At 48.2% G+C, this 27,341-nt stretch overlaps 1 protein-coding gene across 1 annotated transcript in view; it reads left to right on the plus strand.

The window, feature by feature from the left end:
- The first annotated feature begins 21,113 nt into the window (after positions 1 to 21,113).
- Positions 21,114 to 27,341, plus strand: part of SPTB (spectrin beta, erythrocytic) — a 68,173-nt gene continuing 61,945 nt past the window's right edge. The window contains exon 1 of the mRNA XM_012777710.3: positions 21,114 to 21,274. Within this exon, the coding sequence (XP_012633164.2) occupies positions 21,127 to 21,274 (148 nt within the window). The 5' untranslated portion in view covers positions 21,114 to 21,126. The remainder of the gene's footprint in view (positions 21,275 to 27,341) is intronic.

The following is a 27,341-nucleotide window of genomic DNA, read 5'->3' on the forward strand; positions in this document are numbered from 1 at the left end:
AGGCTGAGGCGGGTGGATCGCTCAAGGTCAGGAGTTCGAGACCAGCCTAAGCAAGAGTGAGACCCTGTCTCTACTAAAAATAGAAAGAAATTAATTGGCCAACTAAAAACATATAGAAAAAATTAGCCGGGCATGGTGGCACATGCCTGTAGTCCTAGCTACTCAGGAGGCTGAGGCAGAAGGATTGCTTGAGCCCAGTAGTTTGAGGTTGCTATGAGCTAGGCTGAGGCACTCTAGCCCAGGCAACAGAGTGAGACTCTGTCTCAAAAAATAAAAATAAAAAAATTAGAGATTCTAGCATAGTGCTCAGAAGATGTTTGTGGAATGAATTAATACTCAAAGTTCAGCAAGGTTTATTTTCTTCATCTTCTAGTTGATGGGGATGAGGAGAGACTGGCAGGTATTTTCCTCAAAGGGCTAAGACTGTGGCGTGTAAATAGGCTCGCAGTTTCCAAAGACACGCAGTCACTTGTGCCATGCAGTCGGCGTCTGCTCTGTATTCACGCGCTTCACGTGTGTGTGTGCACACGTACCAACAGGCATACACAGAACTAGCGATCTTTTGGCGGGCTAGGTGGCGACTTCTGTTCAAAGGCAGAAACTTGCTAAGTGGGTATTTTCTGATAAAGATGTCCACATGCGGTGGGTGTAGCAAACTGTGCAGGGCACAAAGAGATAAAGAAGGGGAGCCAGCTGGTCCTGCCGTGCCTAGATAGTGGGTGGGGGCGCGGGGGACGTTGAATTATGTACAGGCGGTGCAGCCAGGCTTGGTCACGGATCACTTGGGGATCTTTCACTTCCTAGGAGTTTGCTTGTTTTCCATGTCTGCTCCCCTCTTTAGCAAGGGAGTATTGTATGCAGTGAGGGGGCAAGAGCTTAGGACTTGGGACTTCTGGGTCTTTTTTCTGATCGGTCAGTGACATGAAATGCTGAGTTCTAGTAGGAGCAGCTCCCTCCCCACCTCTAAAGGAGCGTGTTGTGGTCACAAAGGGAGCAGGAGCCGGACATCTTTCCAAACACTGAGATCAGGTGGAGTCGCTGGAATGTGATTTGGGAATATTTTGGAAATGTCTGGCTATTTTTGGTAGAAATGGAGTAAAGTAGAGAGAAGAATAGTAAATCTAACTTTTAGAAATAGGACTTTTGTGAGTCAGATTTTTCCATTTATGAAAAATTAGGGCATCTTCTTCATGTTTCTTTTCAATTAAAGCCCTGCTAAATGTTAATGTGAATTGCTGGACTGTTAACAAAGTTGAAATTTATCCACAGAGACAATACATCCAAAAGTTCTGCTGTCAGAGCAGTGTTCTATGGTATAGGTCCCATTTCACCCTTTGCTTCTCATGGTTGTATCACTTTGGGCAAGTTCTTTAAATTCTGTAAGCTTTAGTTTCTGGCATTATAAGATGGAGAAAGTGTTGGGTGCAGTGGCTCACACCTGTATTCCCAGCGCTTTGGGAGAATCACTTGAGGTCAGGAGTTCGAGACCAGCCTGAGCAAGAGTCAGACCTTATCTCTACTAAAAATAGAAGAAATAAGCAGGGCATGGTGGTGCATGCCTATAGGTACTTGGGAGGCTGAGACAGGAGGATCGTCTGAGCCCAGGAATTTGAAGTTGCTGTGAGCTAGGCTGACACCACGCACGGCACACTAGCCAGGGCAACAGAGAGAGACCCTGTCTCAAAAAAAAAAAAAAAAGATGGAGAAAGTGAAAATCACTCATTAGGAGTGCATTGATAATGAAAGGGTATGTGTATATCAGACACTTAGCATAGTACCTCATCCTTACCAAGTGCTCACTGAACACGATTGTTATTGTCGTTATTGTTATTGTTTTGGGTGATGACATTTTACAGTTGTCTGTTATTAGAGATACAAATTCCTCCTGTGCGTTGGGACCTGATCTCTTCACATATATGTGGATAATCCCCAATGGAGAGTATTCGTTCACTGGCAATCAGGGGTGACTATAATAATAAAGACAGGTTGGGTTTTCCATCTCATTGGTTTTTCCACCATGATTTCTGCAGCACAGGGCCATTGCCTGTTCTCCGCTCAGCCCAGATGCACTATTTTGAGGATGGGTAGACTCCACTACTGTCGGATCTCAACTGCTACTTTTTTGGTTGGGATTTTCTCAAGGCCTTGCGTGTATCACTTTTATAATTAAAGGCAATTTAATAAAACACATTAGGAAACATACACCTAATTAACAATGGTCCTGTCTGAACACCAGACTAGTACAAAGCTCTGTGCTGGGATGGGAGGCTGGAGGTGGTGGTGGCTGCCTAGAGAGTCCAGCCAGGAGAAGGGACAAATTCTGAACTGAGCACAGAATGGTTTGGGTCAAGGCAGCTGAGCTCATGCTAAGAGCAGGAGGTCAACGTTGGCATCCTCCGAGCCTGCCGACTGCGCCTGCTGAGGTGTGCTGCCGAGTGCGCAGGCAGCGCCCGTCTGTGCACACCCACTCTTCCCTCCCAGCTCTGCTCCTCGGGTTGGCTTGACAGCTGATGGCCTCCATCCAAAGAAGGCAGCCACCGGAGGAAGCCCGAAGCCTGTACCAACTCTTGACAACATGTCACACTCATGCCTTTTTTTCTAGCATCAGAGACGAAGGATTGTGATGGAAATAAGGGAGCTGCCATGGGGCTGTGACCAAGTAGAAATGAGAGAGGAAGGAAGTTATTGCTTTGCTTTTTGTAAAGAATCGTGGCAAATATGCAAACATCTTTTCTCTTTTTTTGGAGGGAAAGAAGGGAGTGGCAGCGTGACAAATCTTGAATGGTAACTGTGTGACCGCTCTGCGTCCTTCTGTAGGTGTGTAAAGGCCTTGAGAAGTGCTAAGTGTGGGCCACTTGTTTTAGTCAGAAATCTGCCACCCAACATTAGCGGGGCCACACAGATGCCCGAAAAGGGCGAGGTGGTCAGTACCAGTGTAGGTGCCACGTACGTCGGACAGTGTATTTCTGGTGATAAAAAGTCTCTAATTCTGCATGTCTTCATCTTTTAAGCCCCATGAGTGGAAGGAGGAATAGTTGATGTCTGTAACAGCAGAAACTGAGACATGTAGAAGCAGCAGCAGACTTAGAGCAGTGTGAGTAGCCCACATAGACTCAGGGCTCGTCCTCTGTGCCTGGTTCTCTGTTAAGGACTTTATCTCATTCGATCCAAATAGCAGTGCTGTGAGGCGATGACTATTATTAACTCCGCTTTATAGATGAAGAAATGGAGGCTTACGGAGTTTTTAAAAATGGCCTAGAGCCACACAGCTAGTAAGTGGCTAAGTCCAGAGTCACCCCTGGCCAGTCTAACTCCAGTTGTGCCTAACCACTATGCCGTCCTGCTCGATTCACCTCCTCAGATCAAAGTCACCTTAGTCTACTGTTTCTGGCCCTAAATCCCCTGCATGCTACCCTCTGGTTCTTTCTGGAAACTGGCCCCAGCTTTTGCTGAATCAAGTATTGCTCCCGTGTACTAGGGAATATTGAGGCATGGCAAGCATTTTGGAGTTGCTTGTAGACTATTTTAGCAATGACTGCTCACTTCCCCACACCTTTGAAATGACCTGCCCTGGCTTATGTGTGCACCACCCTGGCCACACACACACACACATACACACATGCACGCACGCACGCACGCACACACGAACCTTCCTAGGAACGGCAGGCACTTGGCAGCTCTGCCGCCCCTCGCTCCGGGCAAGCTGTTTGGAATCGGACTGATTTCAGAGAGGAATGTGGTGGCAGTTACTTTGCAAGCAGCTCAGCGTGATTAAGAGTGAGGCGCTGACATGCTTCCAGTGGGAGCTTCTGAGTGCTCGGAACTGGGGGTACCCTTGTCCTGGCTGCTTGCAGGTGATAACATTTGCCGCGCTCTTTAACAGATACGGGGAGAGTGTTATCAAACCGCAGCACCTTGGGAAACCTTCTCCAGGAAACCCTCTTCTAGTTCCACGCACTGGGGTTTCCCTTCTGCAAGTAGGTGAATGTGTACCGTGTTAAGGAGAGACCCTAAATAACAGAGAGGGGGGACGTAGGAGGGGAGCTGGGGGATTGGACATAGACATGTCCCTTCTGACCCTGCCATGCGTCCTAGGGATGTTACCGCACCTTGCTTTCCTCTCTTTTCTTTCTTTCTTTAAAAAAAATTTTTTTTGGCCTGTTTTTGCTTTTACTTGAGGTTCAGGTGACTTTAATATCTGTGATGACTTAGGGGAAAAAGGTGATTGGTGATCCTCAGAAGAAACATGGATCTGACACTGGACAGAGACCAGTGTATTTGTGTTCTGAAATCTCAGGGTGTGGATTAACTGTGACCCTAAAGGGCCTCTTGGGCCTCCAGTGTAGATCATCTTTCTTTCCTGTTGCCTTTCTTGATGTTCTTGTTGCCTGGTGTTGAGCTGGATGTGGAAGAATTCGTCTCAGATGATTTAAAAACTGTTTATAACCTCCCTGCTCCTTTGATCTCCACATTCCTTCCTGTAGAGGGCTTGGGTCAGGCTGGGCTGACAGGGCGGTGATTACAGTGGTTAAGGGCAGGAGCTCTGAGCCAGACTGCCTGGGTTCAAATCCTGGTTCTGTCACTTACAGGTTAACGTCCTGAAGCAAGTCACTGAACCCTCTAAGCCTCAGTTTCCTGACCTATAAAATGGGGATAGTGAGAGTGGCTGCCTCTCAGGGTTGTTCTGAGGATTTAATGTGATGGTGTTTGCAAAGTCCAGTGCCTGGTGCAAAGTGAGCTCTCAATGAATATTTGATGACAACAGCTTCATAGTTGGAGAACGTCACTTTCTGTTAGCCAGGTGAGAAAACTAGAGCACAGAGAAAAGCAGTTTTTCCAGCTGTGCCAATGAGAAATGTTTAAATTACTGCCCTGATTGTAAGCTCCTTAAGGACAGGGATCGTACAGAGGAGCACATATATTGCATCCATTCAGGAAATACTTGGTTAACTAAACTGATGTTCATAATGGTACTATCTCATGTTATTTTTTAAGTTGGCAGTGGGCAAAAAGGATAAGGAGCAGCAAGATGTACAAGCCATATGCATCTCTGTGGTTCTATGTCTCTTCCCTAGAGCAGGACTCCACTCTATTGCTGATCTCCCTTACTGGCAAGGAGCTCAGTGAGCATGTGCCACATATGAAGGAATGGTGAAGAAAGGGCTCTGAGAGTCACAGCTTGGCCAGGCGAGGCAGGCATGTGAACAGGTAGTTCTTCAGGTCACAAGGAGGACTCTTAGAAGAGCCTCCCAGTTCTGTTTGGGAACTGGTCCCCTCCAAGCGTGCAGCTTTCATACTTTGCTTTTCATACAAGTTCTGGGGTTCCATCTTAAACGATGAGGTTATGTATATGACCATGCATTTGAGCCAGTCCTTGTAACTTTGAAGGCTTTTGCTTTTTCAGTATTTATAAAAGGTGCTTTGAGACCTTTAAACCATAAATCTAAACAAATGTCACCAAAAAATCTTCACTCTGTTAGCATTCACTTCCATATGCAAGAAAGACTCAAATAAGCATGTTAGCCTTGTGGGGTATTCTCGGTGGCCACAAAGGCAAGGAATATTTGATTCACTTGGAGGGTCTGGGAGGTGGAAATGGACCATTAGCAGTCTCTATCCTCTGAAAAGGAAGAGCTTTCCTTGTAAATGGGGACCACACCATGGAGCAGAGCATGAACCAAACTCTCAGGAGATCTGAGTTCAAGCATTGGCTCTGCCACTCAAGTTTTGGGTGAGGAACTTGATCTCTAAGTCTTGGTTTGTTTAACTGAAACTGAGATTAATAGTACATCTCTCATCTGTCTCACAGGTCATAGAAGGATCAAAGATAAATTGCATGAGATAACTTTCTGATAGATGGACAGATAGATTTGTTACATGGACAAATAAAATCATCATTCCCCATCATCAGCACCCAACTCGGATGCCACCTCTGCCATGAAGACTCCTCTAGTTTCTCCAGCTTTAAACATTCACTCCTGTCTCTGAAACCCCATGGCACTTCATTTGCTTCTCTTTTGACACTTGCATAAATCCATCTTGTGTCGTCATACCGTGTCTTAGGCAACCTGAGGGTAGAATTCATGTCCATACCATATTTATAGCCTCTATTCCAGTATCTTACCCAAGAAAACCCTCTCATTATTTTAAAATAAATTGTAATAATTATTCTACATTATTATTACCAGAGCAGTTCATAACAATAGGTCTACCAGGTAGTAGGTACTCAATAAATATTTGTTTTTAGTCTTTTTATGTTTGTTTGTTTATGTTTATTGTTGTAATGTTTTGTTTTTAGGTTTATTGAGATATAATTTACATACAGTGAAATTCACTCTTTTCGGTGTAAATTTCTACAGGTTTTGACAAATACATACAGTTGTATAAGCGCCACCACAATCACCCCCTCCCCCAAATTCCTGCATGTTTCTTTGTTGTCAATTCCTTTCCCTAGACCTAGCCCCTGCCAACCACTGATTTGGTTTTTGTCCCTATAGTTTTGTCTTTTCCAGAATGTCATATAAATCGAACCGTGTAGTATGCAGCCTTTTGAATCCAGCTTCTTTTGCTTAGCATAATGTATTTGTGATTTATCCATGTTGTGTGTATATCAATTCTTTCCTTTTTATCACTGAGTAGTATTCCACTTTGTAGATGTAACCATAGTTGGTTTATCCATTCACCAGCTAATGAACATTTAGGTTGTTTCCAATTTGGGGTCACTATAAATAAGCTGCTATAAATACTTACATAGAGGTTTTTATGTGAACTTAAGTTTTCATTTCTTGTGGGTAAATGCCTGGGAGTGGGATTGCTGGGTCATGTGGTAAATGTAAGTTGAATTTTACAAGAAACTATCAAACTGTTTTCCAAAGTGGACATATGACATATTTTGCATTCCCACAAGCAATGTGTGAGAGTTCCAGTTGTTCTGCTTCCTGATCAGTCCTTGTTATTGGCAGTTTTATTTTTTAAAAGCCATGATGATATATAGTGGTATCTAATTGTGGTTTTAGTTTGCATTTACCTAATCACAAATGAAATTGAGCATCTTTTTATAGCTTTTTTGGTGAACTATCCGTACAGATCTTTCGCTCATTTTTAATTGCAATTTTGTTTTCTTATTAATAAGTTTTGAAAATTCTTTATATTCTGGATACAAGTTCTTTATCAGATACATGTTTTGAAAACATTTCCTCCCAGTCTGCAGCTTGTATTTTCATTCTCTTAACGATATCTTTTGAAGAGCAGATATTTTTAATTCTGGTGGTCAAATTGATTAAATTTTTCTTTTATGATACTGATCTTTTATGGATTATATTTTTGGTGTTATATCTAAAATATTTTGCTTAGCCCAATATCATAGATTTTCTCCTGATTTTTTTCCCTAGGATTTTTATAGTTGTAGGTTTTACATTTAAATCAATAATCCATTTGGGTTAATTTCTCTATATGGTATGAGGTATGGATCAGGGTTTACTTTTTTTGCATATGGATTCCAATTGTTCCAGCACCATGTGTTAAAAAGACTATCCTTTACCCATTAAGTTATTTTAGCACCTTTGCTGGAATTCAGTGGACCATATGTCAGTCTATCTCTAGGCTCTATTCTATTCCATTGATATATGCCTATCTTTTTGCCATCCTATACCATCTTGATGACTGTAGCTTTATAGTAAATCTTGAAATCAGGTAATGTAGGTCCTCCAGTTTTGTTTTTTCTAAATGGTTTTAACTATCCTATTTTCTTTGCCTTTCCATAGAAATTTTAGAATCAGCTTGTTCATTTCTATTAAAAAAAAAAAGTCCTGATGGGATGTTGATTGGCATTGCATTGAATTTATGAATCACATGCAAGGTACTTTTAGACCTCCAAGGTGAAAATGGTGTCTTTTCCTTTAAGGAGTTTATAACAAAATGAAATGAGGTCGTGAAAGTCAGTTTTGTTTGGGAGTAGGTGGTAGGTGGGTTTGAAGAAGGAGTGCTGCTTGGGTCATTCAACTCAGTGGAGGACCCTGGTGTCAAGGAGGTTCAGAGCACATGGATGCTTACGGCAAGGGCGAAAGGGAAAGCTACAGACGGCGCAGTGGGGAGTGACAATCAATGAACTCTACAACTGTATACTTTCCTTTTTGCCATAAGAGCATATTGAACAACCCACAAACCTGATATTAAGAGATACTATATGTCATTTGTAAAGAGCAATTCCTCAGAGCTATCTGGTATGATACAGTTTATACATCATTTTCATATAACTTCATTTAATCTGCACAGCAACTTTATGTGGTAGGTGGTGAGTGGTATTAATTAAGGTACCCTACCTGCTCCAATAAAGAACTCCAGGCCAGGAGCAGTGGCTCATGCCTGTAATGCTAGCACTCTGGGAGACTGAGGCAGGAGGATCACTTGAGGTCAGGAGTTCGAGACCAGCTTAAGCAAGAGCAAGACCCCGTCTCTACTGAAAATAGAAAAATTAGTCGGGTGTACTGGCATGCACTTACAGCCCCAGCTACTTGGGAGGCTGAGGTAAGGGGATCACTAAAGCCTGGGAGTTTGAGGCTGCAGTGAGCTATGATGACACCACTGCACTGTGGCAGGGGCGACAGAGCAAGACTCTGTCTCAAAAAAAAAAAAAAAAAAAAAAACGCAAAAAACAAAACAACAAAGAACTCCAAAATGAAATTTTATTTCTTGCTCACATCACTGAGTAAATTGGTATAAATTGAGGGGGAGACTTTGCTCCCTATGTCATCCAGGAAATCAGGTTCCTTTCATCTTGTGGCCTCTTCCTCTAGAAGGTTCTAGGAATTTAGAGGAAAGAATAAGAGAGCGATGGGGTAGGGTTTATGGTTAAGACCTTGAGAGGTGCACATCACTTCTGCTCGTTCAATCACACGGCCTCCCCTAACTACAAGGGCAACTGTGGGATGTGACCACGCTGTGTGTGGAGAAAGAGCAGAGTTTGGATACTGGTAGGCCAAACAGTCTCTGCCACAGTAGCACAGATGTTTCCCCCCCTCCCCCCAGTTTTACAGATGGGGAAACTGAGGAAAACAGTGATTTAGTGACTTACAGAAGGACACACAACTATTAAGTAAAAGAGGATTTCAATTTAGATCTTCTGTTTAGATGATAGAATGGGAATAATAATAGTAATAACAATAATAATATCTAACAGTTTGTGAGTTTGGGTAGGTATTAAGTGGCATAATATACATAAAGGCCTTAGTATATTCCAGATTCCTTTTCTAGCCCTGGACTGTGCCACACAGCCCTGAGGGCCGTGGGCTGCAGAGTGACTGTGCGAGCCAGTGGCTGGTGGTTCCCCATCAGCGGAGCCCAGGGAAGGGGGCTGCACAGACTTTAGTGGCAGAGTGGTGCTCTCCCTGCAGACCCGGGAGACTGTACACAGCAGGGACTAGCTCTGCCAGGCCCAGAGAGACTGCACTTGCCTCTGCTCAAGACTGGAGCTGGGTGCAATGGCTCACACCTGAAATCCTAGCACTCTGGGAGGCCAAGGCGGGAGGATTGCTCAAGGTCAGGAGTTTGAAACCATCCTGAGCAAGAGCAAGACCCCGTCTCTACTAAAAATAGAAAGAAATTAATTGGTCAACTAAAACTATATAAAAAAAATTAGCTGGGCATGGTGGCACATGCCTGTAGTCCCAGATACTCGGGAGGCTGAGGCAGAAGGATCACTTACTTGATCCCAGGAGTCTGAGGTTGCTGTGAGCTGGGCTGATGCCACAGCACTCTAGCCTGGGCAACAGAGTGAGACTCTGTCTCAAAAAAAAAAAGACTGGAGCTGCCTTTTGCGGGCATTTTTCCACATGTCCCCAGAGAACAGCCCCACTGAGCCCGGCTGGGCACGCCAGCCAGGAATGGGAATATCGTCTAGCCAGCACCTGCTCCCTCAGGAGTCCTTGTGGGCCTGAGTAACTTTTAAAATATGAATTTTAACTTAATTATTTTGAAAGCTCTAACATGAATGAATAAGTAAATTGGCACCCATAACTTATATAATATTTATAGCTAAGACTTTTAAAATAGCTCTTTTTGTTTGTGCGGCAGAGATGTACGGATAGAAACCATTCTAAGACTGACATTTCTGTGACACAAGAAAGAAAATAAAAAAGCCTTTTCAGCGAGGTGGGGTAGGGCCTTGCTGTCTAGAAGAATTCTGGGTGAGAAGAGGCTGCTTTCATCAATTTTCAGGGTGAGGAAACTGAGGCGTGGGTTGAGTCAGAGCTGCCGTGACGGTTTCGAAGTTGGTGGAGATTTGTAGGGGCTTGGGCCCTGTGGCCGCTGCCCTTCCCTTCTGCCACACAGTGTAGCAAGAGAGGAGGAGAGGTGACAGGGACAGAGTCAGGGCATCGATGATGAGTCCACGACGCTACTGCAATGTGCCACGTTTCCAGCACACTCGCCACTAGGACCTCGAAATGTGTCCTCTGCAGGAGCTGCTTTTAGTAAGGAGCAGTGCTCTTCATTTCTCAGTTACTGTCCATTTATTCAACAGTTTTTAGCCCCATTTCATATACCTGGGATTATGCTGGGCCACTGGGACAAACAGGATGAATAAGGATAGTCCCTTTGGCTGGGCGCGGTGGCTCACGCCTGTAATCCTAGCACTCTGGGAGGCCGAGGCGGGTGGATCGCTTGAGCTCAGGAGTTCTAGACCAGCCTGAGCAGGAGCAAGACCCCATCTGTACTAAAAATGGAAAAAATTAGCTGGGTATGGTGGTGAGTGCCTGTGGTCCCAGCTACTTGAGAGGCTGAGGCAGGAGGATCACTTGAGCCCAGGAGTTTGAGGTTGCTGTGAGCTAGGCTGACGCCACGGCACTCACTCTAGCCTGGGTAACAGAGTGAGATAGTCCCTAACCTCAAGCAGCTTACAGTCCACTGGGAGAGCCAGAGAAATAAATTACTGTCCTCCACCATGGTGAATGGGTTGATGAAGGTGAGCACTAAGTGGATGGGAACCACCCGGCTGCAGGGGCTGGCAGTGGAGGTGGGAGGTTTCTTGAAGGAAGTGAAGGCCAGGCCGAGTTCTAAGGGGTGTGAAGTCATTCTGTAAAACACAGACAACGGTTTCCTAGGCTTTGAGAACAGCGTGTACAAAGAACAAGTCCAGAGAGAGCTGGGGACCTGAATGGAGTTCACCGTGGCTGGAATGTAGAACTGGGGGAGTTGGGGAAGGCTTGGATGGAAAGAGTGGTCAGAGAAGGGATAGGTCACCAAGGGCTTGGACTGTGATTTATTATAGGTTTTAAACTAACTTCTGAAATAGAGAAGAGCTACTGGAGTATGGAAGTGATGTCGTCATAGGATGTGTAGGATGGTCTTTCTGGCCGCAGCATAGAGAATGGGCTGGAGTGGTAGGCCAGAGAACAAGTTGGAAACAAAGAGAGCAGCAGGAAACCACCAGACTTGAGATGATGGTGGCCAAAGGTGAGGGCAGCAGTGGAGATAGAGAGAACAGAGACTGGAGAGACACCGAAGGGGCTGATTAGATGAGATCCTGGGAGGGAAAGAGCTGGGTGGAGCACAGCCCAAGGTTTTGGCTTGGGCCACTGCAGTGCTGGTGGGCAGGGAGCATGGTAGGGAGGGCTGAGACTGGGATAGAGTCCCCTGTGGGTCACGGTGTACAGGGGGGTTTCTGGGCCTTCTAAGTGGGTGTTCAGAAGCCAGTAGGATGTGCTGGGTCCGGGAGAAGATTTGGAAGTCATTGGCAGAAGATAGTCATTCAACTTGTGGAGTGAAGGAGATTGCCCAGGAAGAGGATGAGGATGGAGGAAGAAGTGGCAGGGCCTAGACTAGAACTCTGGGCAACATTACCACTTAAGGGACAGGTAGGAGAAGAGTAGCCCACAGAGCAGGCCAGGGAGGAAGGGCCAGAAAGTTAAGAAGAGACCAAGGACCATGTCGTAGAAGACTAAGTAAATGATTTCAGGAAATTTTGGCATGGTCAACAGAGCTTAATGCCGCTGAGAAGTTGAGATAAGACCTGAAAAGTGTGTGTTGCATTAAGCAACAAGGAAGGGATGTGTCTGAACCATTGGCGCCAGTAGTTTCATGAAGTGAGGGGAGCCAGAGTTCAGTGAGCTGAGGAGCGCAGAGTGTGGCACGAGGAAGCTCCTGTGAACGTAGGTAAATAGACTGGGACTGTTTTTACCTTAGGAGCAAAGGGCTGCAGTCTTCATACTTCTCAGTTCTTCATCATCATTTTCCAGGCAAGGCCCCTCTCCTTGGTTGGTTGGTTGATTGATTTTCTTTTATCTCCATTTTCCTTTTCTATTCCCCTCGCTCCACCTAAAGGCAACCATTTTTATGTGTTTAAGAGTGCCGGGGGAAAAAACGAGTTTTCATTTTGTTTGCACGTGTTCTTGTATGTGTATTGGCACGTATTTAAAATTACGTAAGTGGTGTTATATATCTCATTTTGTTTCTTATTTATTTTGCTCAGCACTGTGGGGGTTTTTTGTTTGTTTGTTTGTTTTGTTTTTTTGAGACAGAGTCTCACTCTATTGCCCGGGCTAGAGAGCCGTGGCGTCAGCCTAGCTCACAGCAACCTCAAACTCCTGGGCTCAAGCGATCCTCCTGCCTCAGCCTTCTGAGTAGCTGGGACTACAGGCATGTGCCACCATGCCTGGCTAATTTTTTCTATATAATTTTAGTTGGCCAATTAATTTCTTTCTATTTTTAGTAGAGACGGGGTCTCGCTCTTGCTCAGGCTGGTTTCGAACTTCTGACCTTGAGTGATCCGCCCGCCTCAGCCTCCCAGAGTGCTAGTATTACAGGCATGAGCCACCACGCCCAGCCAGAACTGTGTTTTTAAGATCTTCCAGTGCTGCCTCATGTCCTCCAGTGTTTTACCTGTCCGTGCCCCAGAGAAGGACACACAGGTTGTTTTCACCTCCCTGCCATCACAGTCAATGCCAGGGAACACTTTTGCATATGAGACCTGTGTGAGGGGGTCACAGATGCACAGCCCACCTGAGTACTGGCCACCAGCCTCCAAAGGGGCTGGGCTGGTTCTCCTTTTAATCTGCATTTCTCAGGTCACTAGTGAGCTTGAGTGTCTCTGCATAGAGTGTTAACCTTTTGGGTTTCCTCTTCTGTAAACCACTTGTCCGTGTGCTTGGGAACTTTTCAAGAAGTTTGAAGTGAAAGAGAGGGGAGAAAAGTTTTCAAGGGGAAGTTTTATTAAAGATGGAAAAGACTGAGCGTGTTAAAATGAGGACAGAAGGGAGAAAAAGCTAGAGATCCCTCTTCCTCCCTGGATTTGAGGGATGGGCAGAAGGCAGGACTGTGAGGCTCTGGCCTCACCTGGTGGTGGTGAGGAGGTCGGGGAAGGGAGTGAGACTGAGGAGGAGGAGTTGGTGCAGGGGTCCTCACCAGCTTTGCCTGGGTGCGGGGCCCAGGGAAGTCGGGGTGGCTGGCTGGCTGCGCCTCCACGGGGAATAGAGGCGGTGGTGGGTCTGTGTGGTTGGACAGGAGGGGAAAGGCGACCTCACTCAGATTCTGAGGAAGTTCTGTAGATGTGTTCCTAAATGTTTGAAAACTGTATTTGTTTTAAATTGCAAGGGGAGGGGGAGAGATGGCTAAACGTCAGTGTAGGGGATGTGGCATATAAAGTTGTGGAGGCATGTGACACTGTAGGGTACTGGTGGCAGGGACGTGTGGACCCTCCCAGTTGGGGCAGAGTCGGCACGGGCTCAGCACTGAATGGGGTGGGGCTTTGGCTTGGGTTGCTGAGAGCTCACAGAGTAGGGGTGTGTCACCACAAGGGGCCGAGCACAAACGGAGATGGACCGTCACACGAGTCCAGGTGGGAAGGGGTGCAGGCCTGAAGTGAAGTGGGACCTTTACAGCATAAAGAAATGACAAACGAGACACTTTGCAGAAGCGTAATGACTGGCCTTGGTGATGGTAGGTACTGAATAGGCTCAATGCACGGGCATGGGACAACTGAGCGCGTGTGTCGGGGAATACGGTGGGATGGAGGGGTGTGAAGAGGCTCCAGGACTTGAGATTAGTCTCTAGGAGGAGGAGAATATTGATTGAGAGCCTACTCTGCCCTAGGCACAGTACTAGACTCTGAAGTACGATGGTGAATGGGACAGACGTAGCTGCTGCCTTCAAGGAGCCTATGGTCTAGGCCAGGCATCCTCAAACTATGGCCCACGGGCCACATGCAGGTGTTTTTGCCCATTTGTTTTTTTTACTTCAAAATAAGATATGTGCGGTGTGCATAGGAATTTGTTCATAGTTTTTTTTAAACTATAGTCCAGCCCTCCAACGGTCTGAGGGACAGTGAACTGGCTCCCTGTTTAAAAAGTTTGAGGACCCCTGGTCTAGGCGAAGAGAAGAAAAGAAAAGAAAAATAAATAAACCGACTGATATATGAATAATTACAATTATCATAGGTACTATGGAGTGGAGCAGAGTGCCAAGACTGAAGCTAGCAGAGGAGAGACCTACCTTAGATAGGGTGACCAGGGGGGACTGTCACCAGGAAGTGATATCTGAGAATAGATCTGAGGAGTAAGAAGGAGCTGGGAGGTGTCCTAGGCAGAGGGCACAGCATGTACCAGTGCCCCCAGCTGGGGAGGAAATGGCAAGTTGGAAGAACGGAAAGGCTTGCAGGTTGCATGTAGCCAGGGTGGGAGATGAGCTTGAAGAGCTTAGAAGGGGCATTAGGGCTGTGGTAAGAAGCTGACCTTTATTCTAAGTTCCAGTTGTGCCTAGGGTATGGGGCTGCACTTTATTAATTTAATTTATTATTAAATATAAATTTTATCAAAGTTTTTATTACGGAAAATTTCAAGCATGTGCAAAATTAAAGAGAATGGTATTATGAACCTCCATAAGAAGATCCCCCCAAAGCAACAGTTAGTTATGAGAGATTTCCCACTTGCTTCATCTGCTTCCTACTTTGCTGAAGCACATTTAAGCAAATCCCAGACATCATGTCATGTTCCCACTACATTCTTCAGCATCACTAAAAAATATGTTCATTTTCTTACATAACCATAATGCCATGATCACATCTAACACGACTGATCATAATTCCTTGTTATCATCCAATATTGAGTTTATAATTCAGAGATCCCTGGGTGTCTCAAGAATGTGTTTTGATAGTTGTTTGTTTGATTCAAGATCCAAACAAGATACTCATTACATTCCATCGTTACATCTCCTAAGTCTTTTTTGATCTACAGCAGTCGCCACTCCCCGATTCTATTTTGTCTGTTTTAATGACATTGACTTGTTGAAGAAAACTGAGTCAGTTGTCTGCAGCATGCCCCACATTCTGGGTTTGTTGCTTTGCTTGTCTCTCAGTTGCCCCCGTAATTCCCATAAATGAGAAGTTAGCTCTAAAGCTTGATGAGATTGAGGTTCAACTTTTTTAGCAAGAATGTCATAGTTCATAATGTCCTTGTTGCATCATCCCAGAAGGCATGCAATGTCTAGTTGACCTGTTCTGGGTGATTCTAAAATTTATCAGTAAATTCAGGTATTAAGAACTCGATCCCTTCATTTTAAAGTTCCCCCATTAACCTATTATCTGATGGTTTCATTTTTTGATCTTTTCTGAATCAGTATGTCATTAGAAATACCATTCCAATGGTTATTTCAAATCAATTATTTCTACCTATTCTTGACCACTTCCAATGTTGAGACCTCACTGCCTCCTGCAGTTTTCAACAGAAGAGAAAGTCACCGAGTATTCTGGAAAAGTCCTCATGGAAGAGGAGAAATTGCTTATTCAGCTTTTCAATTCAACCACCATAAAATGTTACTTATTCTGGGAGAGGAGGCCAGTGGCCATGTTGAAAGAAGTGAGTTGGGAGAAATAAGAAGTAGGACTGGGTAGGAATAGCTTTCTGCAAATGCAGATGTTGAGCCGGAGAACCTCATAGAGGATAATCTTTGACAACTGTGTACAGAACAGCATCACTGAGCCTCTCTCCTTTAAAGGCTCCCAGTGGACACCGGGCTCAGTGCAGGATAGGAGGTGCTGGTAGATGCTGCTGCTAAGATCGAGGGATGGGCCAGTCCCCGTGGCAGAGCCGAGCAGCACCTGTTCCCCAACCAAATCCCTGTAAGAACCGTTAGAGCCACGGTCCCACACACCCCGCCCCTAGTCCAGCAGCTGCAGCATTACTGGAGCCAGTTCTTAGTAGGAGAGTTTTCCATGATGAGGGTGGACGAGTTGTGACATGTGAAGTTCCTGCCTGGTGACAAACAGGAGCAGAAGGGCCTGGGAAAGGCCGCACCGGGCAGCATGGACCAGAATGACTGGGATATTGCAAATGCATGGAGATCTTTGATGGTGGCAGCCATGGGTAGTAATCTTGGGGCTTTAAGAACCCAAACCCCACACCCTGTTGGTGATGGACCAGTGGCCAGGCAGGGTTGGGATGGGAACTGCAATATGGAAAAGCAGAGTGTGCTCTGGGGAGGGGAAGCGGCTTGGTTGCCCCATGGTGCTGAAATCCCTCCCGTTCTGCTGTCCTGGGAGCCACATTCTCAGTCTTAGCCATATTGAGGCTGAGCTGTGGTTTCTAGCTGGAGATGTCTGGTAGGAAGATGAAAGTGCCAGACTAGAGCTTAGGGGTGAGGAGGAGGTTAGGGCTGGAGATAGATCTAGAATAAATACTCTGCACTGGGTGTCTCATTGGTTCTCGTTCTGTTTTAGAGTGTGTGTATGTACAGGTGTGTGTTTATGTATTTGACTATTCTTTAAGATGTCTGTGAATATGCAGCTATGAATATGAGATTATGATCAGAGAGAATGGAAGGATGTTCCGTTTTTGGTGATGCATTGGCAGGAAAATCACCAATAGACTTCAGGATTTAATCTCCTGACCAGGGTTGCCATAGTACAAAAATATGGCAAAAGCAGGTTTGGGGTAGATAAGAAGTTAGAACAGACTAGAGAGCAGGTGAAGGGTCAAACCTGACAGCCGAGAGAAAATAAAAATGGAGTGGACCTGAATTCTGTTTGAGGAAGACAGTGGCCGTCCTGCTGAGGAAGAGTGGCAGCTCCCTGTGCACCCCCGTTTCCCGCTCCTGAAGCTTTGTGCTGTGTTGCTTTTCCTCTTAGTGTGGCCCAGGGAAGAGGAGAGGATGCTGTTTACTCTGTCGGGGGCTTGGGGGAGGGAGAAAAGAGAAGAGCCTTCTCTTCTGCTTGGCGCCGCCAGGAGGACTGACGTGGGTTCTAGCCTGGGCTCTGGCAGCACCCCAAAGGCAGGGAGAGGAGCTGCTACCATCCCTTTCTCAGTTCCTCACCTCCCCAGGGATTAACTGGGTCTAACACCTGATCTCGGAGGCAGGTGAGTTCCTCCTGGCCACACCTGTGAAGGGTGGGATGTGGGTTGCAGCAGTGATATTGTGACATGTTACCAAGTAAGCGTTCCTTCTGTGAGCGCATGCTCTGTGTGATCCCCTGAGCTTCTCAGTGCTGAGCTGTGGGCAAGTCTTCTTGGGACCCTTCCTACTTGAAATATAACCTGGGGTCGGGGCATGATGAAGGCTCACAGGAAAGGGCGACTCTGGACTTTGCGTTTGGAGACGGCCCTGTCCAACTGCAAGACAGGCGGGTGGATGGACGGGCAGGTCAGCCACCCTGGGCATGGATCACACAGACCAGAGAAGACCCATCTCCATTTTGACGAGGGTCTGGTGGGTTCAGAGAAGGACTTCCTAGGGGGCTTGAGGGTGAACTTGGGAATGAATGAACAAGGAACTTCTTCTTAGGCCCTTTTTCCTGGGTTTGCTGACGGGTGTGAAGTGCGGTTTAAGGTCTAATTTTAGCCAGGTGCTTGCCGTCCTCCACGACTCACGGAGGGCCACTCTTGAAGCACAGATGACTTATGTCTTTGAAAATGTGACCCAGTCATCTTATCTCCAAGTTCCCCGCAGGCATCAGCTGATGTGTCATTTCTGTGACTCCCCGTTTGGTTAGGTGTCCCCACTGTGAGCCCCCAACACGTGCTACTCTTTTTAGTCATGGTGGTTTCTTTAGAGCCAGGCCTTTGAAGGGCCACTGTGACAGTAATGGCAACAGACATGTTGACACGGAGAAAGCACTGGGTTAAATGTGGTTTGGGGCAGGCACATCCTCGAGGTTTGTTTTTCCCCTGGAATAACCATCAGTAGCTTTCCTGTTTTCTTATTTATTTCCTTTTCATCTCTCCCACCGTATCCTCTGAGCGCATCCTCGCCTGAGCACACTCGCCCATCCCACCACCCCCTTGCCGCTCCAGATGCCATCTGGGCAGGGGCTAGGGTGGGTGCGGCGGTGGGGGGAGGAGGAAGAGGTCCTCCTTTTCATTTCTGAATCTTCTTTCCTTAGCGTTTGACTTCAGGGACTTGACTCTTCCAAAAACAAAAACAAACAAACAAACTACAGCTGTATATTTAGACACACATAAACATTTCTCCCCCCTTCCTGGCAGAGCCACCGCCTGGCTGCTGCCATCTCTGAGCCATGGCCGCAGGAGGGATGGCGTTTTTAAGCAGGATGAATTGCTGTCGAGTCGCTGCTCTTCTGCACCCGGGGCCATCAATCTTGTCTTGAACGCTGGGCCTGCTGGTCTGCCTGCTCAGGCTCATCTTTCTGGGGCAGGCTTATTTACGGAGCCTCGGCAAAGGTAATCTCACTCCCCAGCCTGCAGCCTGGGCCTCTCTCCACTACTCTTAAAAATAGCCCGGGACGAAGAGGGAGAGCCAGGGTCTGGTTACCTCCCCAGCTCAGGGTCCGATCTCACTTCGGCTCCTGCATCTGGCAGCTCGGCTCTGCTCAGGGGCTGCTGGGCAGGCTCGTGTCCCTGTAGGAGGTGGTCAGCCTGTCTGTCTCTCTCTGGCTCAGTGACACAAGCCCATGGTAGTTTGCCTTAAAGGAAGTAGGGAAAGGTGTGGGCAGTGGGGAATCCTTCCCACCTATTTTTGTCCAGCCAGTTGAGTGGGAAATCTCAGCCCTGGAAGCAGCATGTCCATCCTTGGAGGAGGACAGGCTGTTTAAAGGACAAGGATGGTCTTGGGCACAGGCCTGGCATCAGGGGCATACCATGTTCAGGGTGATGACTGCTTTCCTCACCTTACACCTTCCCTTCAGGCAAGTGGCAACACCTTTGCCACGCCCTGGTGGCTGGGGAATGCTCTCTGTCCCCATGTGCTGTGTTCTTTCCCCACCTGCTGACCCGAAATCTGTCCGATCGTGGAGGGTAAACCGGGCTACAGTTTGGCGTTTGGGCCTAGCTGCAGCAATGACTCCCTAGATGTGACCTTGGGGAGGCCTCATCCTGTGTTAGGCCTTGGTTTTCTCCCTTGTGCAATTAAGGTGGATAATTCTGGCTCCTGTCTTACCTCAAAGGGATGTGGTGGGATTGATTAATCAGATTGGGGAAAAAGAGTCTGAAGTAACTCTGTCTGGAAAGTAAGGCTGCAGCTCTGTAATCACACTCAGCTTGGTGAGGGTGCTGCCATTCTTCCGCAGTTGTGTGGCTGCTTGGGTGCGTGTGCGTGTGTGTAGCTGTGTGCCGTGTGTGAGCGTGCTGTGGTGTGTGTGCACCTGCCCGCAGCAGAGTGCTTTACCCCTCCCCTCTGGCTGTCAGCACTTGTCATTTGTCTGCCCCACAACCTCCCCCACCTTCATTTGCTTTCTTGGATGTGAAGCTCTGGGCCCCCTATTCTCTCTTAGAGACTTGATCTTGGAGTCCCCTAAGCTTCCTGGAGAGAGGACTGAATGGCAGGCACAGAGCAGGAAAGCTAGTCATTTCCCCAAGGCCCAGAGCACCTGGACAGAGCCCGGCCTCCCTGGCCACCTCCTCACTTTTCTCCCCACCCCACCCTCACCCTCCAGTTACTTCTGAAGGTGCTAAAAACTTGCTGTTTTTGTTCTTACCTTCATAACTCTGCACCTGCTCTTTATTCCCTTTGTTTGGACTCTTGTCCCTTTCTGCCTGTCCCTTTTTGGGTACCTCCAAGCCTCCTTTAGAAATCTACTTAAACTTCCTTTCCCGGACACCAGCCCCAGCCATGTGTCCCCACCTTACCCCATTGTGACACACGTCACACCTCCTCGAGATTGCTTGTCCAGTTGTGGGTTTCCCCTGCCAGACGCTTCCTGTCTTACTCAGAATTGCCTAGCACAGTGCCTGCCAGTTAGGTGGGGCATGGGACATATTTGAATTAGTTGTGAATGAATGAATGAATGAGCAAAAATGTTAAATGATGGGTAAGTGAGGGCCCAGTGCTCATGATATGCGCGTCCACTGCATAGATTCCCCCGCCCAGCCCCACTGTCCGTGGGATACCCTCACCACCACCCTTGGGGCCGTCATGCCAGTGGCCTGGATGGGAGATCCGGCTCCTCTGGGCTCTTGGTCTGTCCTGGGATTCGACAGGGGACTTGTCCAAGCACCTGGTCATACTCCAGAGAAGGCAAAAAACAGGAGCTCAGCTTTCTGAATATGGGTTGCAGGGAGAGAACTCGGAGGGATTTAGGCAGCCTCAGTGAGGAGCGACCTCCCCCCAGGACAGCTGCCCCGGGGTGGTGGCGACGGTGGCTTAGAGCTCGCCTGCATCTCTCCCAATTCACGTTTGAGTTGGACTCAGCTGACTTCCAGCTTCTCCCCTCTCCTGGCCTGTCCCTGTCTCCCCTTCCTGCCTCGGTGTCCAGGGCGGCTGCCTGTCCCAGCTTGACCCCCTCCAGCCTCTGGCTCCAGGGAGAGCCACCCCCGGCTGTGCTCCTCAGGGTGCAGCGGGTTTGGAGGAAGCGGCGGCTGCGACTGACGTCTCCACCTGCTGGCCGTCCTGACCCTTGCTGCATGCAGCTCTCCGTCCCCGCCACCGCCGCCGCTACTGTTGCTGCTGCTGCTGGTGCATTCCTTTATAACAAACGACCCTGAGACCCCGGGTGGGAAGCATGCCCCGGCAGGTGACACGGCGTGCTGCTCCCGCGAGGATCTGCTCCTGTCGGATGCTCCGAATAAGTTTCCCCTGAGAAAAAGTCCGAGGGGGTGGGGAGCTAACCCTCTGACTGTGCTGCTGTCCCCCCAGGGGCCCTTCCATGAAGACTGAGGCAGGCACAGCTGCTGAGAAGAGCCTGCTGACATGACATCGGCCACGGAGTTTGAAAACGTGGGCAACCAGCCACCGTACAGCCGGATCAATGCCCGCTGGGATGCCCCGGACGACGAGCTGGATAATGACAACAGCTCAGCCAGGCTCTTCGAGAGGTCCCGGATCAAGGCCTTGGCAGGTACTGCTTAGGGCCACAGGGGTTGGGGGGCATCCTCACGACCCTGCGGCTTACACCCTCCCCACCTACAGAGAATCCTTTGCATGTGTTGGGGTGCGCCCTGGCATGGCAGTGGGGGAGACGTGCTTGCCTGGCTCGAGGAGGCCGGGCCCCTCAGGGGGAGCAGGGCTCAGGCAGCCTCTGCCCCAAGTGCCCCTGAGAGGCAAGGAGGTGCTGAAGCTGGGCCCTGCCCTCTGGCTCCACCCTGAGTGACCTGTGGCCAGAGCCAGGAGTGCGAGAAAGTCTGGGCGAAGGAGTGTCTGAGGGCTGGACAGCTGGGCACAGGTGCACGGGGCCTCGTGTGCACCCCGATTTCCTGCTGGACCTTGAGAGAGGAATTACTGTCGTCTTCTCTGTGGTTCCTAAAGAAAAAAGTGATCTCCTCCCCCCATCGCCTCAGGAAGGAGGATTTTCTAGATGAAACCTCTCATCCTTAAACTGGAATTAGATTTTTACTTAGCAGGTTCATAATAGATTTCTCTCTCTCTCTCTCCTCTCTCTAGAGAGAGAGAGAAAAGAGAGAGAGAAAGAGAGAAAAGACTATCTTAAATCTCTAGTAGAAATGGCTTCTCCTCCCCCTACTGGCTGAGATATGATTCTTGGGATTTTTTTTCTTTCCTGAACTTAACCCAGGGTGACTGTATTCAGACCCTACATCCTTGGCCAACAGAGAAAGTTTGAGCTAGGTGGGGTTGTGTGCGCATGCAGGGGGGAATTTCTTCACCAGACTCACCTGTGAGCAGCCTGACTGGACTGTTCCCCTGTCATTCATTGTTTCCACCTTCTGCCCTGTAAGAAGAGCACGATCTTTCCCATAAACACCTTCTGGAGTGATTCTCCCCACCCCTCCCCGATGGCCCTGTTTGAAGTTCACGGTAATACTCTCCTACCTCCCTCCCCACTCTGCTCCCAGATGCCACGGTCCTGGCTGACCTTGAGGTGTGAGCAGGGGCCCAGGCCCCGCAGGGACCATAAAGACCCTCCGCCTCAGCGGTGTCTGGGCTTCCCATCCTATAATAGGATCTCTGTGGTGTCTCGTCTGCCTCGTGAGGACAGGGGAGCCACTCGGGTCCCAGCTGTCACCGTTGGCATCCATGCTCCTTACAGAAACTCCTTCTCCCCTTCCTTCCTCTCCCCTTCATTCCTCTCCTCCTCACCTCCCCTGACTCCACACAATTCTTCCTTGGTTTTCCTTGGGGACAGATCATAGCAGAGACCCCTTGCTTTTGCATATGTAATTTTAACTTCTTTAAATAACCAAGCTTGGAACTCTTGTCTTTCTCCCTCTGGTTTCACCTTCTTTGTATCTTCCCACTGGCTGGATCTTGCGCAGTGACTCTGGTGACACAGGTGAAGGGAGAAAGGTATTCTGTAAGGTGCACTGTATGGGCAGTGGGGACTGTCCCTTGTGCAGAGATCCTTTGACTTGTTTCACAGACACCCTATTTTGTAAAAAAAAAAAAAAAAAAAAAAAAAAAAAAAAAAAAGATAAACTCTGTTTTAACAATTATTTATTGTACTCTTGCTATGTTTAAAGTGTAACCACTGGCCAGACATGAAAGGGGAGAGGGGAACCACAGAGATGAATTCAATATAGTATCTGTCTCAAAGGAGTTCATAATCTATTAGGGAAAAATGAACTATGTTCACAATTAATTAGCATGAGTAGAATTAGAGAAGAACTGTAGGAAAGGCACATAAATTACATAGCAATGAGAGAGCCAGGGAGGAAATGCAGGGAGAATCAGGGAACAGTTCATGGAGGAGGCAGCTAGGAACTGAGGGTGCGTGCAATTCTGGCGGCCAGGTGGGCCAAGGTTTCTCCCTTTGGCCGATGTGCATGGTGGCCAGGTCTGATGGGCTGGCGGGGGAGCTGGTGGAGAGGGGTGAAAGAGGCGACCCAGGAGAGCAGCTGTCCTCTTGTACTTAATGGTCAGTCCTGGGCTGGTCAGGAAGGAGCCTTTGCTAACCTTGGCTGTGCCTGGCTGAATTTATTTCTCATCTGACCCACCAAAGAATCTGAATGCCCCCCAGGGAGAAGAAAACCACAGAGTGTAGAGTTGCATGCCTGGACCTTAATGATTAGAACATCTAGCTAGTAAGTAAACATACAAGTTTGGGGTCCTTTCAAGATTTTTGAAAACAAACAACCTAAGCAGTTTACTGCCTTCCTTCTGAGAGTCTACTCCAAGTGACCCGGGCTTGAAGCTAAAGCTTTGGAAAGGTCCAGAGTAGAGTGGTCAGGTGGACTCATTCTGCTGGGTAGGCAGGGCGGAGCTTGTCAGTCTTCCCAGACTTCTTGGCATTTCTTCAGTACTGTCTTTTTTTTTTTTTGCTTATCCCATAATGCATGAATTCAGTACTGTCTTTGTGGCTGCCTTAGCAGTCTAGGCAAGGGTCGGCCTTTCCAAAGGGGCTTTAGGAAGCGGAAGCTACGTTGGTCCCATCATGTCACCTTGTTCTCAGCCACTCTCCACTTAGAGGAATCTTGAGGCATCCAGCCCTGTGTTTCTTATACGATGGTGGTGATCTGCTTCATGTGTATAGGTGGCAAGGCTGTGGAGATCAGCCTGGCATCTTCTCTCTGGAATTGAAGGTCCTGGGGTGAGGAGGAACATGTCCCGAGACCACGCTTCGAGTCTGGTTCCACCTCTCCTGCCCCTGCCTGCTGTGAAGGGTTACTGACTCAATTTCCTGTTTTGTAAAATGGGGACAATGGTACTTTCCCAAAGTTTGTGACAATCAAGTAAGATAAAGGTTATGAAAGCTTTTTGTTAGTACTAAAATGCGAGGTGAATGTTAGACATTGTTAATGCTAAGAAACTTTCCTCTAAGAGCTTTCTGTCCTTCCTCTTTTCCCAACTTCAGACAATCATGATCTTGGTCTTTGACCAGGCACCTTAGCCTGTTCTAGGACCTATTTCTTCCTTCTTCACACCTACCCTCCTTTGCCTTGGAGGTCTGGGTTGGAAGACAAAGCCAAGCACCAGGGAAAGTAGGCTGATGCTTGTGCTTGGAGCTCTTGGCCCCATCCTTGGTCCCCAGATCTCATGCCATGGGGTGATGCCCCGTGGCCTGCAGGTCCTTTCTCCACAAGGCCATCCAGTCCGGGATCCTCATTGTGTCTCCACTGTCGGGCTGGGTGACGTGGGAGCCCCAAGAACCAAGGACTGTGGGCCTCCTCACATTCTCTTCCTGGCAGGGCAGCTCCTCTAGGTCCTTCTCCACTTAGTGACCTGTGTTAGAAGACCTGCATTTGGGCACCTGGGCGTGATCTTTTCTGCCTCTTAAGTCAACTTCCTCTCAGCACCAAAGGAAATTCTCCCTATTCTGACTTTCGCACCAGTCCCAGCTCTTCCTCCCTGGGCCTAAAGAAAACACGCCATCTGGTTGTTCTGCCCTCCTGTATAAAAACCTGACCTCCCTACAGAATGAATGATTTCCTGTATGAAACTGGGAGTCAGCCTAGGAGAAGGGGGAGATCGGTACAAAAATGTTGCAGAAAGCTCCTGTAAAGGGGTGGATTTGACTTTGGCAATGCCAAAGGACGGGCTGGGAGCACAGCAGGAATATTTGCCCTGTGGATCCCTGAGCAGATTTGACCTTCTTAATGTCAGTCTCTAAGCTGGTGGCACATCATGGGGCAAGTGGCAGGTAGCCCTGAGGCTTTTTCCTGGACAGGGGACCGTCATTCTCTGATTTGATGACTGTCTCTGCCACCTTCCTACTTCGTGGGCCTGCTTTGAGGGATTAGAGGAAGGGGAGCAGCTGAAAGGCCCAAGTTCCTACCCTTCCACAAGGTCCCAGATTTCATGCTTCAATAAGAAGGCTGCCAGAGTCTCCTAGGACCCCTCTTTGCCACGCAACCCCATTTCCTCTCCTTCCCTTTTTCATACTGGGAGCCACTCAGTGAACATTTACGGCTGTCTGGATGAAGGATGAGGCACTGCAGGCTGCGGGGAATTTACCAGCCAGAATGCCTGCCTTCCACACCCCTCCCCTGCCCCTGGCTGTGGACTCCAGTGACTCAGCGAGGATGCTGCCTTGGGGCAGATGTGGCTCAGCTGGGAGAGGAGGGAGTAGAAGAACACAACAGAAAGATGCCCTGAAAAGAGAAACCCTGTGCATTAGCCTCCCTTCCCTTTCCTTTCTTCCCTCCCCTCCCTCTTTCTACTCCCCTGCTTTACCCATGCACACGGCTTGGCATCAGCCTCCTGCTGGTGATTTATGGCACCAGAGGCACCTTGCTGCACAGAGGCACCTCGTAGGTTGCGGTGCAAGGGAGAGTCCAGAGCCTCCTGAGAAGGGACTGTGCCAAAGAGAGGGCCAACATGTTCTTCTCAGTCTTTCTCCTGTTCCTTCGCCCGTTGAGCAGTTACTAAGGACAGACTAGACAGAGCCCCTCCTTTTAAAACTAGGTGCGCAAAGTTCTGTAGCCTACTCAGCTTTTGCCCTTGAAATAGAATCCAAGTGACATTTCAAACTAGAGATGAGGCCTTCCTGCATTGTCTCTTTGTACCCTCTTCCTAGAAGTGAGGCACAGCTGAGTGGTGAGGTTGGTTGGGGACAACCCAGAGAAAATGCCGCGGGGGCAACAGATGCACTGTAGGCTGTGTCCCTGTGCTCTGCTGCTGCTTGGACCCTTGAGTGTCTTCCTGATCCTCTGTGCCCAGACCTCAGATCCCGCCACTCCTTGTCCATTCTCCTGCACTGCCAGGAACTCCCCAGAGAGGGTAGAATGGACTCCTCTGGACTTTGTTGGCAAAAGGCCCCAAGAGTCTCTTCAAGAGATGCTTGGCCTCTGCCTTAGACCCCTTTCCCTACTGGCACCAGGATGGTGCTGGTCCCAGGTGCCCCAGGGGCCCAGGAAGGGCTCTGTGTCCAGAGAGTGAGTGATTTCCTCCAGGAGCAGGATTTCACTGCGGTAGGTGAGGCCACGGCCTCTTGGCAGCTTGTTGAGTAGCCAGATTCAGGGGCAGCTGCTGGGACCAAGGCATCAGTTGTCCATGGCCCCAATGGCTCTCTCCAGCTACCTGTAACAATACAGGTAGTGTCTTTAATGGGAGGTCTTTGAATTTTTTTTCTTCTTAGATTTTGAAACATGAAATGGAGTTTTATTTAGAGACTATGTATTGGGAAAAATGTGCTATTCACAGAGATATCTATATTTATCAGCAATCATTTTAAGGTACTGTCAGAGGAAAAAAATAATTGGATCAGCGGCTTTCTCTTGGAGGTCAGCCATTGTGAGATTCCCCCACCCCCCGAGGCAGGCCACTGCACAGATAGACCTGCCCGTCACCCAGTTACCTGCGCAGGCCAACACGGGCCAGTTACCCGCAAGAAAGGCCAGCGCACCACCTGCGCTGTGTGGCCCAGGGCAGTTCCCCCTGTCGAGGACGTAACACCTTCCATGGTTCCCTCGTCCCTCTGATAACAGCTGCTCTTCCTTGTGGAAAACTCTTTGCAGAACCAGGGCTGCTCCCCTTCTACGGGTGACTGCCATCTATCACTGTGAAGATGCTTTATCAAATATTAATACACCGAGGTTAATAATAAGACTATTCTCTCCCCACGCACTGCAGCCTGAGTGAGCCGTGTTAATGGCCTCTTCCATCTTTGGGACGTTCCTATGGGCTGTCAGCTTTGTTCCCAAGGGCAAGCTCTGCCACCAGGCCCTGACTGCGCCTATGGCCCTTAGGAGCAGCCAGCACCTACTGTCCCGTCAAGCTGCTTGGCTGAAGAGGTGCCAAGGGTGTTGTTTTCAGAGCATCTGTGGCAATTGTTCATTTTCCCATCTTATCCATGTCACTGAGAGAGAATGGCAGGCAGGGAGGCTAGCAGCAGCTGAGTCTCTGGGAGCATTCTGCCTCCAAACCCTTTGGCCTTCTGACTTTGGAACTAGATCAACCAAGGAATCTCACTTTACAATCTAGTGAGAGAGGTGGATCAAATGATCACACATGTGGCTGTATACGTAGACACACATACATGACACACGCTAAATGCCGTGAAGATTTCCTGGGAA

This window comes from Microcebus murinus, chromosome 6 (assembly GCF_040939455.1).
Source record: "Microcebus murinus isolate Inina chromosome 6, M.murinus_Inina_mat1.0, whole genome shotgun sequence".
In the NCBI taxonomy this organism is placed as follows: Eukaryota; Metazoa; Chordata; class Mammalia; order Primates; family Cheirogaleidae; genus Microcebus; species Microcebus murinus.